Genomic DNA, 16,630 nt, shown 5'->3' with positions numbered 1-16,630 from the left:
TATCAATTCTTCTATAGTCATACATCTGCGACACATGTTTTGGGGGATTAAGCGAAGATGGAAATTATGGAAAGTGGCAAGTCAGCAGTTCTAATAATTTTGTGTATGACATAATTTGGGAACACGGCATAGTTCTCTAGCGAAACCATACCCCTTTTTTCATTGAATCATGCTCCAATATCCTAGATGGGCGCACAATAGTACAATTGTGATCAGTGGTGGAGCAAGACGGTCAAGCTACCGTTCTTTTGTTACGTCGAATCCATAAAGTAATTAAGCATATTTAGTGAGCTCTCTCTGATTTAAATTTTATGTGTAAAATAATTTTCTGAAGAAAGTGATTCTATAGTAATTTTTTAAAATAAAATATATAAAGGAAGTGATTATGTGCGAAAAGTGAATAAGAGGAAACTGTTTTTTTTTAACTTTTTAACTTCAATTCATCTCAGAGAATCACTCGTAAGGATTCTACTCAGGAAGCTAAAAACTAAAAACTAAAAACTACTGTTTGATAGAGTCCCTCTAATTCTAACTGAGAAACTATGTGAGAGTTCCACTAAACAGATCTGAGATATTTGTCTGCGAATAGATATGAATAAAAAAAAGGCCACCGTGGCAGTTCAGGATCCCACCGCTTAACTAGCCAGGAAAGAGACAGACTGCAAGGGCCATTCTTGACTCCGTGATTAGTTCAAGGCTTGAGACCAGGATGAACTGAAAATAGTGACAGTGTGCAACAAGAGGGCATTAGAGATCTTGCACAACATGCTGCTTTTTTTCATTGGCATTCCAACACGTAGATCCGTATGCGTCAATAGAGTCGATCCAGACAAGGCGTTATGAGGTGTCGGCTATGAATGAGGGTGTCTGAGGTCTCAGAGACCTGGGGAGCACAATTTATTCGAGAAGAAAATCCGCCAAATAAGATAGTACAGTAGGAGTTGGATGAGTAAGCCTGCTTGTGATAACATAATTATGCCTGCTACCTAAAAACCTTATCAGTTATCACTCGATAGAGCAAAAGGGGTTTTCCTATAAAAATAAAAAATGAATTTATTTATTGAAGAAAGAAAAGGGGAAGAGATAGGCGAAGGGAACTGGGGCAGAGCTGCGGGACTAAATGATATAGTGATAGTTTTAGAGGTTGTTTAGTTTTTTATCTTAACAGGTTAAGTTAAAATTTATTTATAGGCTAAATTAGGTTAGTGCTAAATTGGTCGTCCGAGATTTAAAAAATACTATAGAAAATTTTTAACCGATTAAATTTTTTAAGTATAACTAAATTAATCTTAAATTAAACGGAAACCAAATTTTAAAACACGACCAAAATTTAAGGAGCTCCCTCCTTTACCCCTAACCAAACCGCCCCTTATTCTTCCGGAAGGTTCGCCCGCCTCGCCTCCATCTCTTGCGCCCGAAGAAAGAAGGGAACCAAAATCCCAAAACCAATCCAGAAATAAAAGGAGTCCGGAGCCGCAGGGCGATCGGAGCACAGAGGAGCCACAGGTTGCGTGTCGGCTGCGTGTGTCTTTTGTTCGTAGATGGGGTCCGGCATGAGCAGCGGCCGGCGGCGCGGCTCCGGCCTGGAGGGGTCGAGGGGGCTGCTGCCGGTGCTGGCGCTGCAGGTGCTGCTCGAGTACGGCCCCGCGGGCGCCGCCCGCCCGCCCGTCACCGCGGCGCTGCTCGCCGCCAACGCGCTGGTCTACCTCCGCCCCGGCGCGCTCGACGGGCTCCTCCCCTCGCTCCAACGCGCCTCTTTCAACCCGCACCTCATCATGAAGGTACCCGTCTGCCAATCTATCTACATCCGCTCAATTAGATGGTGGAATTCTGTGTAGGTGCTGTCGCGCTGCTAGAAAATTTCGCAGCACGCGGCGAAGGATCAACCGTTTATGCATTCTAGGGTTATTTAAGATCGAATTTTTTTTTATCAATACGGTACAATTTGAGCACTGTGTTGTGCAATCGCACTTCGACGGCTTTCCCGGTTTACCATGCCAGGTTTAGCTGATTAGTTAAATGTGCTAATTTCCTATTACCGTGCTAGATACAATTGGGGAAATTTGATATGAAGGGTACTAGCCTAGGTTCCATCTCCCAATTGAACCTAGTATGTGTTTGTGGTAATATTGTGGTATGGTAAGGTATGTGGTAGAAAAGGGGAATGAAGAAGAGCAACCAGTAAATTATGAAGTTGTTTTTATTTTCCATTGCTGCGATAATCTTCAGAGTTGCGTTTGATTACACACAAACTGTGCTAGGACACAAGCATCCAATAAGTTTCCTTAGTCTTGCAATCATACAGATAGCTCTGTATTCAATTCGAACTTCGAAGTACCCTGACTAATTATGATGAACATTGTTGCAGTACGGCGACTTGACGCGCTTCTTCCTGTCAGCTTTCTACCACTTGAGTGAAACTCACCTCTTCTACAACATGACATCTCTCTTGTGGAAGGGCATACAGCTTGAAACATCAATGGGTAGTACCAAGTTTGCTTCCATGGTTGCTGCACTGCTTGGCCTGTCGCAGGGCATCACGCTGCTCTTGTCCAAAGGCTTACTCTTGCTTGGTGATGATACAACGTATTATGATCAATATGCTGTTGGATTCTCTGGTGTGCTATTTGGTATGAAGGTTGTGCTGAATGCCTGGTCCGACGATTTTGTCTACCTGCATGGGATGGTTATTCCATCAAAGTATGCTGCATGGGCTGAACTAGTCCTCATTCAGGCTTTCATTCCCGGGACATCCTTTCTTGGCCATCTTGGTGGTATACTTGCTGGACTGGTCTACCTTTGGCTGGAGCGCTCATTCAACGGGCCAGACCCACTCTCTCTTCTGATTTCAAGTGTTACGAAGGTTGTGAGTTGGCCAGTGAAATTTGCTCAGAGACTTCTAAGATCTGTCCGTTCTCAGGGCCACATAACAGGCCGAGGCAGGGTTGGGCGCCGTGCATCAGCAAGAGAGACCCCTCAAGGTATCTGGAGATGCTCAACCTGCACCTATGACAACTCACTTGCCACAGATGTCTGTGAGATGTGCAGTAATGCACGTGAGGACCGTGCTTTTTCACGGAGGCAGCATCATCAAGCTGGGGGCAACGTGGAGCTCTCAGTTGAGGAGATACGCCGTAGGAGGCTGCAAAGGTTTGGCAGATGATGTAAACCATTGCTACCAGTACAAAGATTGTGTGGTGCTTAACAAGCTTATCCCTTATGAAGACTGGCGTTTCCATTCCTCTGCTAGATAGTTTCAACACATTTGGTTCTTCTGATGATGAGGAATTCTTTACATAATTTGAGATTTTCCTCACCATTTGAAGGAGACTGCTACTGATATAGCCCCATTCTGTAGGCTGTTCTATTGTCTATATTTATATATATATATTAACTGCACTTACAATTGTGTTAGGGAAAAATAGATCAGTCTGAGCCTAATGGTTGACGATCGCTATCAAAGATTCCTTCGGAGCCTTCGGTATTCGGACCCTTAGCGGGAGGTTTGGCCCCTGGAGGCTGCGGATCCCTTCGAGCTCCTCTCCGGCACGTACGTGACCTTCTGAAGACTTGAAGCTACAGCAAGTCCCTCCAGAGCCTTCGGCCTTTGGACTCTCAGCAAGAGGTCCGGCCTCCGGAGGCTACGGACCCCTTTGGGCCACCCCTCCGATGCCTATGCGGCCTTTCAAAGCCTAAAGATGCAGCCGGTCTCCGGAAATTATATTAGGGACGAAAGGACACCCCTGCAGCTGACCTGACGCGAGGTGACGCGTGATTAATGTCGGTGCAAGTGGTGCTTATCCTGACACCCCAGTGCGATGAAAGTCATCCTGACACCCCCGACAGAGCGGCGTCGGGCCGCAATTGGCGACTGGCTCACCCCTTAGGGGGCAAACATCATAATAGCTACCACAGTAGATATTTATCTTCTATATAGGATAAAAGGTAGTTATTCATGATAAGGTCTAGTAATTTAACCAGATCCTAGATATTTGTACATCGTGATAACTTATACACTAATCTACTTATCACCCTATAAATAGTGGATTGTGGCCATCTGAAAAGGGAGGAGGTCACTAGGAGAACACTCAAGGCAATACACAGGACACAGAGGTATCTAAGCACTAAACCACGCTGTGATACTCTCCCTAGATTGATCCATTTTTCTACTATCAATACATTTGTCGTGTTTCTTTCTCTCAAATTTCATCTCCAAGCTTGAGTCTCATTAGAAGAAACTTCCGCCGTACTTGCTAGAGCAAAACGATCTCTTGCTCCAACAGCGCGCCATTCATGGGGAGGCGAACACAAAAATGCTAAAGAGAGGTAGGAATCCACCAGAAAAATCACTAACGTGCTAGCCGCCATATCCACCATTGTAACCATGCAACCATATGCGTGGCTGTCTCAGCCATGCACACCACGTGTACCCTCCAACCCAGCTGCCATATGGGACGGCGTTCCTCCGGCCTTGACCGACCCAGAACCTTGGGTCGATACGGAAACTCTAGACGGTATGGAGCCTTTCCAGCCTCTGCATGGTGAAGACCTCGCTGCACCAGGAGAGGTCGCGGCTGAGGTCACAGCCAAGCAAGCCGCTTTCCAGTGGTTCTGGGCGATCGAACTTAGGAATGTTTCCGCCTGGACTTGGTCCCAAGGTATCTTCTTCGACAGCATCTTGGATGCCCCGGGGGAGCCAACATTTTCAGAGAATCTATCTACCCAACGTCCTCGGGCCCCTCCAGCGAAAGTGGGTTCCGAGGAGACGCAAGGCTTCGGAGTGCGCAGACCCCGCCAGTGCCCCCCGACGTAGCCCTCGTGACGCCAATCGCGTGCAGGGACCCCAAGTCCACCTCGTCTAGGGAGGCGTAGTCGGTGCCACTCCGGCTCCAAAAACCGGTTCACCAGACGACCTCGACGGCCTCCCCAAAGGAAAGGAGGCCCTGGGGAAACCATTGGCTCTAGGGCACGCGGCCCCCGGTAGCGACCTCAACGTCAACCACAAGCTCCGGTACCGCCGAAGGCATACGGATGCATCTTGCACGGACCAAGGCGCGGCCACAATACCAACGACTGTCGAACCCTCACGACCTTCCGGGAGGAGTACCTCAGAAGATAAGTAGGATACCTGGCCACAGAGGGAATTGGCGAAGGACGGTACAAGGGTTGGAAGCCTGGGGCAAACTCCCAGGAAAATCCCTGGCCCTCCGACCCCGCTCCGTCGCCACCAACTCCGCCACCGATGGTGCAATATCCCAGCGACGAGGACTGAGTCAGAGAACGCTGTCGCCAGGCTCCCGATGGATTACCTCCGGAGCCGGGCAATGGCTAAGGGCCGAAGGGGTCGAGGACCACCTCTCTCGACTAGCCTTCGGCTCCACCTCCGACAGATACCATCGCTAGACTCCGGTGAATTACCTCCTAAGCCAGGCAACGGCTAAGGACCGAGGGGGTCAAGGACCACCTCTCCCGACCTAGTCGTAGGCTTCGAGGTCTTTAAGCCTCATAATAGAGGCCTTATTATGGCAAAGGTACGCCCACTATTACCTATCGATAGTTTACCTAGCTAGTCTATCTTTCGTACGGTAAGCTCAAAATATGTTGGAGGTCTCCAACCTTACTGCTAGAAGTTTTTATAGTAGATAGCCACTAAGTAGAAATGGTAAATCTAGATTATGTCCCTGTTTAGCAGTAAGCAGTAGAACTTAAGTTACATCTTCATTCGACATGAGTTATGAATAGTCATCCGACCTAGCTTTGTCTTATGCTACAATTAGCTGCTTATTGCCAACAGTAGGCTGCAAAACTTAACTAGTACATAACCATACAAAAACCTATGCCTGCAGCTGTGCCGCATGCCTAGGTCACCCAGAGGGCAGATTATGCCAAGGTTTTCTAGAAGGTATTGCATAGCTTCGGTCGTATAAATGTCACGCGCCAGGGCACACCCTTGTTGGACAGTGTTACGATGCACTGGGGCATTTTCTCTGGAGCACGATATGCCTACATACCGCGGGTGTAGCATGCCTAGGTCACCTGGAAGGCAAGACTGCCTAGATTTCCTTGAAGGTATTGCGTAGCTCTGATAGTGTGTGGAGCCTTCGGCATTAATACATGCCAAAGGGTATACAAAATCTCCGGCAAAAATAGAGAGTCCTAAAAAATCTCTGACAAAACGGAGAGCCCTACAAAACCTTCGGTAAAAACAAAGAAACCTACAAAAACCTCCGGCAAAAAAGAAGAGCCTTACAAAACCTCTGGCAAAAATGGAGAATCTTACAAAACCTATGGCAAAAATAGAGAGTCCTGTGAAAGCTCCGGCAAAAACGGAGAGTCCTACAAAACCTCCAGCAAAGACGGAGAGACCTACAAAACCTCCAGCAAAAACGGAGAGCCTGCGAAAGCTCCGGCAAAAATGGAGAGTCTTAAAAAGCCTCCGGCAAAAACGAAGAAACTTCCGAAAACCTCCGCGAGACGGAAATTCTTACAAAAAGCCTCCAACAAAATGGAGAGACCTACTAAACCTCTGACAAAACAGAGAATCCTCTGTAAGACTGAGAGTCTTACCAAGCCTCCGCAAGACGGAGAGTCTTACAAAACCTCCGCATGACGAAGAGCCTTGCAAAAACCTCTGCAAGATGGAGAGTCTTCAAAAACCCCCGCAAATGGGGATGTCTTCCAAAAAAAATCTCCGCCAGACGGAGAGGTTCTAAAAAAGACCTATCGAACAAAACCTCTCGGCATCTTGAAGGCAAACGCCTTCATGTCGGAGAAGTGTGAAACCCACTAGCCTCCGAGAGCCACAGCCAACAGATCAAAGGGGTATAAATCCCCCTCCCCGCAGGAAGAGGTATGGCCCACGTGACTCAAACACGTATGGTAAAAGATAAAGTCATTACCCTACAGCCTCATCTAAGACACAATTCATACGTCGTTTATGAAGATCATGCTAATATTAAGTAAAAGCCCACTCTGTGTGGCAAGAGAAATAGTATGGAATCCCCAATTGTTCATTGCAGGGGCAGTAGCTTCCAGCACACCGATGCTAGGCTCCGGACAGATTACCTCCGGAGTTAGGCAACGTCTAAGGGCCGAGGGGGTCGAGGACCACCTCTCCCGTCTAGCCTTCGGTTTCACCTCCAACATGCCGTTGCCAGGCTCCGAACGGATCACCTTCGAAGCTGGGCAGCGGCTAAAGCCCGAGGTGGTCGAGGACCACCTCTCCCTTCTAGCCTTCAGATTCGCCTCCGACACACCGTCGCTAGGCTCCGGGCGGATTACCTCCGGAGCCAGGTAACGGCTAAGGGCCGAGGGGTTCAAGGACCACATCTCTTGTCTGGCCTTCGGCTTCGCCTCCGACACGTCGTCGCTAGGCTCTGGATGAATCACCTCCGGAGCCAGGCAGCAGCTAAGGGCCGAGGTGGTCGAGGACCACCTCTCCCGTCTAGCCTTCAGCTTCGCCTCCGACACGTCGTCGCCAAGCTTTGGACGAGTTGCCTCTAGAGCCAGGCAGCGGCTAAGAACCCAGAGGGTAGCAGACCACCTCCGGAGCTTGTCCCCTAAGGTTCCAGATGGACTTCATTGGGTCGGAAATATGGAACAAAATTGGAAGAAGACCCTACCAACACTGAACTCGAGGAGTACGCAATGAGAACAACTAGGTCGCCACTGCTTCGTCCGGCCCTCCTTAGTTACTCTACGTGTCTACCACTACCAGGTTCCCGAGGCCACCTCTCCCCAGGAAGGAATGAAGCCGTCAATGATCTATGCAAAAGCTCGGTACCTCGATCATCTGAAAAACTAGCCATCACCTATGAAGGGGACGAAGAAGCACGACACGAAGGCACATAGACATGCGATCACCTGCTCGAAGGATCCCCTTACACTTCTGCCCAAAAAGATATACAATCGCCCCTAAAGGTTCAAATTGTATTATTAAATAAATCATGCATCCGGAGGATGCATACAAAGAAGCAACAGTACAAAGGCTGCCACAGAGGAGACAGACCCCGAAAGACCAAACCAGGGGGAGAAAGAGTACAAGGTGGCAAAAGGCAACTATGGCCCGCGGCAGGGCTATAGTTGAACGGCAAGACAGTGATGTCCACGAAGCACCCCCAATGGCCCCCTTCCCCTCTTTCAGATCCCGACAGGGGTCACGCATGGATACAGTAGCCGGCCACTGAGCTGTCGAAAGATGAAGAACAAACCGAAGGAGCCACCGTCGGGGCCTCCTCCCCCTTCTTCCCGGCCTCCTCCCTCGCCGTCGAAGCCTGCTCCTCCTCATCTCTCTCCCTCCGCAGGATATCCCAGTCGATCTCCTCACTGTCGTCGGAAATATCGATAATCTCGACAGGCGTGGTCTCCCGAACTGGGGGTTGAGCTGGGGCGACAGGCAGCTATCCATCCCGCTGGGACGGAAGTAGGACGGCCACTGGCGCCACTGCCGTTGCCCGAGATGGCCCAGCCCCAGTAAAAGCAGTCGAGATCATCGACATTTCCGAAGAGGATGAGGAGGAAGATGATGCCATGTTCAAAGTCAAGGTTGAGTACTCGCTCATGAGGCAGTGGTAAATCTAGCTGGGTGACCCCAACTTTATATCCGGGCCAAGCAATCACGTACACCTGGGAGATAAAATAGAACCAACGCGGCGTTGCTCCATGGCGTCCCTCATTAATCTCTGGGGGCCCGTGGCCATATCCTGATCATTCCACCGACACATGGCAACATCCCACAGCAACGCCTCATTTTCTTGCACGAACGTCCCATCACATTGATGACCTAGACTCCTTTCGGCGCATGCCAGGGGCGTGGGCACAAGACCCTAAACGAACCCACGCATTATACAGTCAGAACATGCCAGTGACACATCCCATCCTACCGTCCTCAAATAGGCGAATGTGGGGATTCCCCGATCCCACACATAATCCCCCACTCTGACAAATTTAAATGGCGAGAAGACTCATCACCAAAAAAGTCTGAAGAATCTAAATCAGCCTCGGCACGGACCCCGGAGCGCATCACCTCCACTGACGCCCCTCCGGCCTCGGGTCGCGATACCGTATACACCAACTCCAATAGGCTCCGGAGCGTGCCTCCTCTGCTTAATACGTCTTCGGTCTTCGATTTCGACTTCGACGCCGGCTGCACCTCCGACCTCAGCATAACCCCAGGGCGTGTCACCACCACCAATGCACCATCAGCCTTGAGTTTCGCCATCAACGCCCGCAGTTCCTGCCGAAAATCTCCTTAGGGATAGGGAATGGCCTTCGGGCATTCTTGTTACAAGCCCAGGCTGGAGGTAGTTTTCCTCTACAATAGTTGATGATCGCTATCAAAGGTCCATCCAGAGCCTTCGGTCTTTGGACCCTCAGCGGGAGGCCTGACCCCCGGAGGCTACGGACCCCTTCGGGCCACCTCTGGCACGTACGTAGCCTTCCGAAGACTTGAAGCTACAGTAAGTCCCTCTAGAGCCTTCGGCCTCCAGACTCTCAGTAGGAGGCCTGGCCCCCGGAGGCTACGGACCCCTTCCGGCCACCCCTCCAATGCGCATGCGGCCTTCTGAAGTCTAAAGATGTAGCCGGTCTCCGAAGATAATATTAGGGAAGGAAGGACACCCCCTGTAGCCAACCTGATGCGTGATGCGAGGTGATGGGCGATTAATGCCAGTGCAAGTGGTGCTTATCGTGACACTCCAGTGTGATGAAAGTCGTCCTGATACCCCGGCAGAGTGGCGTAGGGCCGCAATTGGCGACTGGCTCACCTCTCAGGGGGGCAGGCACCACAATAGTTACCACAGTAGATATTTATCTTCTATGTATGGTAAAAAGTTGTTATCCAGGATAAGACCCAGTAATTCGGCCATGCCTTAGATATTTGTACATCGTGATAATTTGTACACTAAGCTATGTATCACCCTATAAATAGGGGGTCATGGTCATCTGGGATGGGAGGAGGTCATCAGGAGAACGCTCAAGGCAACACACAGGACACAGAGGTGCTCAAGCACTAAACCACGCTGTGATACTCCTCCAGACCGATCCATTTTTCTACTATCAATACATTTGTGGTGTTCCTTCTTCTCAAACTTCGTCTTCAAGTTTGAGTTTCCTCCTTAGAAGAAACTCTCGTCGTACTTGCTGAGACAAGACGATCTCTTGCTCCAACAGTTGCGCCTAGCCAACTCAGCGAGCCAGCTTCTGCTCCTCACGTGCCAACCAACCTGGCTTTCCACCTACCATGCGCCAACTTGGATCTCACCAACCGCCTGTGCACCAACCTGTATCTTGCAAATCTCGAGGGAACCCAAACGGTAGTAATCGGATAACAAAGGAAATTGCAATTAATTACAATCGGCAAGAATAGTAATTTTGGAGCCTTGACAATCTTAACTGTTGTTACCGTCGCATCGGTAATAGCTTATTAACTTGTCGTAACTAACATGTTTAAAGCTTGTTGTAATCGTTTAACCAACATCGTAATTGTAGTGATTTTTAACGTTATTTTCAGTGATAACCACTGTAACTCAGCATTGTTACAGGTCGCAACTAACGTGCAGGTTAGTCGTTATCCGATAATCACAACTATTCTCAATTATAACTATCGCAACAAAACGTGATAATTAGTTATAACCAAATCATAACTGATCGTTACTCGTAGTAGACTTTATTAGATAATCTAACCATAACCGATAATAATTCATGTTGTATATGATAGTAACCAAAAATACTCGTAGCGGATAGGATCATGATTCTATGAAATTTCAGTAAAAATACCTTATCGTAATTCAGTAGTATAAACGATCTCAACTATATAGTAACAACAATCGTAATTATGAAAATTTTGATCACAAGTATTGAAAACTTTGTGAAGAACCTAATTGTAACTAATCGAAATTCATGATGGATATGATTGTATCTTAGAAGCGTCCCTTGTCATAATTGATAGTAACTCATAGTGGATAAGATCGTGATTCAGTGAAAGATCATCGAAACGTACTGAATCATAACTCAGTAGTGCAGTGAATCATAACCTTTTAGTCACAACAGTCATATTGACAAATTTTTTGACATAATTAAAGAAATTATAATTGCAATTATTTAATTTTTTTATCAGAACATAGCCTTCGTGTATCTTGTTTTGTTAAGCATATTTTGTGGCCGGCTATAGAATACCCTTGCATGATATCGTAATTTACGACATGTAACACAAAGATTTACGATAACTTGACATGTGATTTATTACAAGTTTATGGCAAATCTATCGTAAATATCAATTGATGTGGTAAAATCTAATGTTGTAAATCTGTGATCCAAGTATCTTAAATTTCTACTTCTATTATCGTAAACATATGTGGCTATAGAATAAGCTATTCTATACCCGACCACAAATAAGCTATTCTATATACATATATATATATACACACATATACATATATATATATGTATGTATACACATATATATAGTCGAAACATAGTATTCATGAATCTTGTTTTGTTAAGCATATTTTTTTTTAATAATATGCTTCAAACGGATTAAAAATCGAACTTACGATTCAAGAGAAATCACATTTTACATATTGAGAAGGCTATCTTCAAGAGAAATCACTTGTGGTTCAAGAAATCACATTTTAGTTGGAGACATTGTAGTTCACTGGAGAGTACAACTCAATCAACTATCAGTAACTATTGGAGGGAAATACCCCAGCCCGTAGATATCGCTAAAAGGTCGCCACCAGGAGCTCCATCGGAACCCTTGGGTTTCAACTCCATAGAAGAAAGTCTAGCTTCCGGAGGCCGTAGGTCCCTCCGGAAGCTATCCCCAAGACGAAAGAAGAAGTTGTAAGGAGGGTGGGGTTGTCTCTAGGGACCCTCAACACCCTCAAAGACACAACCTCTCGGAGCCCTTGTCTCCCGAAGTCCTCGATGCCCCTGAAGCCACAGCCTCCCAAAGCTCCTATCTCCTAGAGCCCTCGACGCCCCCGAAGCCACGGCCTTCCGGAGCCCCTATCTCTCGGAGCCCTCGACGCCCCCGAAGCAACAGCCTCCCAGAGCCCTAGTCTCCCAGAGCCCCTATCTCCCAGAGCCCTCGACGCCCCCGAAGCCACGGCCTTCTAGAGCCCTAGTCTCCCGGAGCCTGGGTAGGCTCCCCCGAAATCCGGAGGGAGGGGCCCTCTGATCTTGGAGAAAGACCAACCAGAGGGGGCCCACCAGCTATCCTCCTCTAACAACGAAGTGATCGGCATTCAATGCGATGCATGTGAGAGCTGTTCTGACATCCCAAGTGTAAGTGGGGGCCGGGCTGACACCATGGACAGTGAGGCGCTGCAATAGGCGATTGGCTGGGCATCACATCCCTAGGGCCACTTGCACTACAGTATTACCACGGTAGATAATATCTTCTGGTTAGGGGTAAAATACATCCTACCTAGACCCATGCCGAGTGATTTGACCGGTTCTAGGTCCCTGCGGGATAGCGATGGTTTGTATCGCTATCTTTGTAAGGGTATATTTGTACATTTACACCCTGCATAGTACTACAATACAGGTCCTTGGCCATCAGACCAAGGGACTAATCCTTTTTTACCATCACATATCTAGTGTTCCTCCCTCTCCACTTCTTCTTCAAGCTTGAGCACACTCCTGTGAGTGTACTCTCGTCGAAATTATTCGCGGAAGACATATTCTTGCGCCAACAGTGCGCCGTTCGTGGGGAGCTGAACATAGAAGTACCAGGGGAGGTAGGACACCACCAAAAACACCAAGATGCTAACCATAGAGGTCATTGTTCACCGCCGCACCCATGCAAAAATATGCATGACAGCTGCAACCAAGCATACCATGTGCCCCCACCAGCTTCGCAGCTAGGTGGAACATCGACTCTCTAGACAGCACCGACCCAATAGCTTGGGTTGGCATGGAGCTCTAGGCCGATGCGAAGGTCTTCCAGCAGTGGCACGGCGAGGACCTCGTTGCACCCTAGGAAGTTACGCCCGAGGCCGTAGCCAGGCAGGCCGCCCTCAATTAGTTCTAGGCACTCGAGCCCAAGGGCACCCATGCCTGGGCCCAGCCCCAAGGCGTCTCCTGTGATGATACCCAAAGCACCTTTGTCGAGCCGACATCTTCGGAGAGTTTGGTTGACCGACAACCTCCTCGACCCCCTTTGGCGGAACGAGGCTCCGACCAAGATCCCGGGGTGCACAGGCCTCGCCTGCACCGTTAACGCGGCGATCACAACATTGACCTTGTGCAAGGGGCTCCGAATTCGCCACAGTCTCGAAGGCATAGCCAGGACCACTCCGGCTCCGAGAACTTGGTCACATGGCAGCCGCATCGGCCTCCCCTGGTGGAAAACGGACCCAGGGGGACCATGGGCTCCGGTACGAGCAATCCCTGCTAGCGCCCACGACGCCAACCACAGGCTCCAGTACCACCAGAAAGGGTGCCAGTGTATTTTGCACGGGGCCGGACATGGCCACCACACAGATGGTTGTCGAACCCTCATAGCTTTCTAGGAGGAATACCTCGGGAGTCAGCTAGGACACTTGACGGGTGAAAAACCAGTAACGAGCAACCTAGGGGTTGTGAAACTGGAGCATGTCGTAGATCAGGTCTTCGGGCCTCCTTGAGTCCCCTTTGGCCAGCTATGCCACTACCGGCTCCACCATCGATACAATACCCAGCGATGAGGACTGAGTCACACCAACGGCCCGGCCTCAGTGGAGCCCGACGGGTCTCCCACATGGGGGTTGCCCCACCCTAAACTCTGGATCATCGGAGCCCTCGGCGATCCTTCCCATGTTAGGGTCGGCGAGGGTAGAGTCGGTCATGATAAAAGGATGTTAGGCCCTAGCAGGAGGGTCCGGGGTGCTCTAGAGGTTTGCAGGCCAAAATCCTCCAGGGGCCGACTGAGGCCTCCGGAGGCTTTATAGGCCAAAAGGATCAGCCCTTCCCTCGCTACGGGCTATGAGGGCCTCCAGGCCTCTGACTCTGCCAAGGAGGCCTTATTTTGGCAAAGGTACGCCTATAACTCCCTAGTAATAGCTTGTCTAGCTGACTAATCTTTCATATAGTAAGATCAGCGCACATAGAAGGTAGCAATCCTAGTTGTTGAAATCCCTTACGGCCGATAATTGCCCAGTGAAACCCGTAGATAGTAAAACCTAAGTTATATCAAAGTTCGACAGTAGTGTACTAGACTTAGTTCGAATTTTGCCCTTGCTCGCAAACTCCATATAGCACATAGCCAACAAGACCCTTTGACAAGTCGAAGGCATAAGCCTTGACGCCAGAGGTACATAAACTTAACTTAAAGGTATATCTCTGATCAGCAGTAGACAACAAGACTTAAGTTATGTCGTAGTTTGGCATGTGCTAGGAATAGCCATCTGACCTAGTTATAACTTATGGTGTAACTAGCTTTTCACTAATAACAGTAGACTGTCAAACTTAAGCTACATCCTTTCTCAAATAGTACACAATACTGGAGATGCTCACGTACCTATAGGCATAGCATGCCTAAGTCATTTGGAAGGCATCGAGCCTAGGTTTTTTGGAAGGCATAGCATATCCTCGGTAGGCAGTAAAGCACTGGAGACGCCCATGTACTTATAGGCATATCATGCCTAGGTCATCTAGAAGGCATCGAGCTTAGGTCTTCTAGAAGGTATTGCATAGCCTCCGTAGGTAGCGGAGCCTACACACATGCAGGCTTAACATACCTAGGTCACCTAGAAGGCAGAGTATGCCTAGGTTTCATGAAAGGCATAGCATAGCCACGGTAGTGTGGATGCCACGCACTGGAGGGACATCCTCGGAAGCGGAAGTAGATACGCCCACGCACCGATAGGCATAACATGCCTAGGTCACCTGGAAGGCATCGAGTCTAGGTCTCCTGGAAGACATTGCATAGCCTCGATAGGCAGTGGAGCCTATACACCTGTAGGCATAACATGACTAGGTCACCTGGAAGGTCGAGTATGCCTAGATCACCTGGAAGGCATTGCATAGCCTCAGTAGTGTGGATGCCACACACCAAAGGGACATCCTCGTTAGCAGAGATGTGTCACACCCGAGGGACATCCTCTGGTGGCAGATACGCCCATGCATCGATAGACATAGCATGCCTAGGTCACCTGGAAGGCATCGAGCCTAGGTCTCCTGGAAAGCATTGTATAGCCTTGGTAGGTAGTGGAGCCTACACACTTGGAAGGTAGAATATGTCTAGGTCACCTGGAAGGCATTACATAGCCTCGGTAGTGTGAATGCCACGCACCGGAGGGACATCCTCGACAACAGAGATGCGTTACACCCGAGGGACATCTTCAGGTGGCAGATACGCCCACGTACCGATATACATAGCATGCCTAGGTCACCTGAAAGGCATCGATCCTAGGTCTCCAAGAAGCATTTTATAGCTCGATAGGCAGTGGAGCCTACAAACCTGCAGGCATAGCATGCCTAGGTCACCTAGAAGGCAGAGTATTCCTAGGTCACCTGGAAGGCATTGCATAGCCTCGGTCGGTAGTGGAGCATGCACACTTGCAGGCATAGCATGCCTAAGTCACCTAGAAAGCAGAGTATGCCTAGATCACCTAGAAGGCATTGCATAACCTCGGTAGTATGTATGCCATGCACTAGAGGGACATCATCGGTGGCAGAGACAAACCTACGGGCGTATCATGACTAGGTCACCTAGAAGGCAGAGTATACCTAGGTCTCTTATAAGGCATGGCATAGCCTCGATAGTGTAGATGCCACGCACTCGAGGGACATCCTCGATGGCGGAGACGCACCTGGAGCCCTCAAAATTACCATCCACTGCTACTAAGCACCACCGAAGCAATTACACCCTCCAGCAAACCGTCGCCAGGCGCCAGGTGGCTCTGCCTACAGAGCCTCACGACGGCTAAGGGCCGAGGGGGTCGTAGGCTACCTCCCTCGACCCACTCGTCGGCTTCACCTCTGGAAAACCATCACCATGCTTCAGATGCCTCTACCTTTGGAGCCTCATGACGGCTAAGGGCCGAGGGGGTCATAGGCTTCCTCCCTTGGCCCACTCGTCAGCTTCACCTCCGGCAAATCATCGCTAGGCTCCGAGTGGCTCTGTCTCCGGAGCCTTATGGCTGCTAAGGGCCGAGTGGGTCGCAGGCTGCCTCCCTCGGCCCACTCGTCGGCTTCGCCTTTGGCAAACTGTTGCTAGGCTCTAGGTGGCTCTGACTCCGGAGCCTCATGGCGGCTAAAGGGCCGATGGGGTGGCAGGTTGCCTCCCTTGGCCCACTCGTTGGCTTCTCCTTCGACAAATTGTCGCCAGGCTCCAGGTGGCTCTACTTCTGGAGCCTCATGATGGCTAAGAGCCAAGGGGTCACAGGATGCCTCCCTCGGCCCACTCATCGACTTCGCCTCCAGCAAACCGTCACCAAGCTCCGGATGGCTCTACCTCTAGACCTCGCAGCGGCTAAAGCCCTAGGGGGTCGCAGGCTGCCTCCCTAGGACCACTCATCAGCTTCACCTCTGGAAAGCCATCACCAAGCTTTGGATTGCTTTGCCTCTGGAGCCTCGTGATGGCTAAGGGTCGAGGGGCTCGCAGGATACCTCCCTTGGCCCACTCATTGGCTTTTCCTCCAATCGT

General features: G+C 49.5%; 1 protein-coding gene across 1 annotated transcript; it reads left to right on the top strand.

Moving 5' to 3' along the window:
- Positions 1 to 1,368: 1,368 nt before the first annotated feature.
- LOC133899869 (rhomboid-like protein 14, mitochondrial) lies at positions 1,369 to 3,394 on the top strand. The gene is made up of 2 exons (XM_062340898.1): positions 1,369 to 1,781; positions 2,369 to 3,394. Exons 1-2 carry the CDS (start codon positions 1,542 to 1,544, stop codon positions 3,161 to 3,163), a joined length of 1,035 nt encoding a protein of 344 aa, XP_062196882.1. The 5' UTR covers positions 1,369 to 1,541; the 3' UTR covers positions 3,164 to 3,394.
- The last annotated feature ends 13,236 nt before the right edge of the window (positions 3,395 to 16,630 follow it).

Source organism: Phragmites australis, chromosome 2, assembly GCF_958298935.1.
Source record: "Phragmites australis chromosome 2, lpPhrAust1.1, whole genome shotgun sequence".
In the NCBI taxonomy this organism is placed as follows: Eukaryota; Viridiplantae; Streptophyta; class Magnoliopsida; order Poales; family Poaceae; genus Phragmites; species Phragmites australis.
Note: the sequence above shows the minus strand (reverse complement) of the source record. Positions and strands in the feature narration are given on the sequence as shown.

Bases quoted from the DNA above. Each gene is read 5' to 3' on its own strand.
- LOC133899869 (XM_062340898.1), top strand. From the start codon at position 1,542: ATGGGGTCCGGCATGAGCAGCGGCCGGCGGCGCGGCTCCGGCCTGGAG. The intron at 1,782-2,368 runs GTACCCGTCTGC...ACATTGTTGCAG, and splicing joins ACCCGCACCTCATCATGAAG to TACGGCGACTTGACGCGCTT.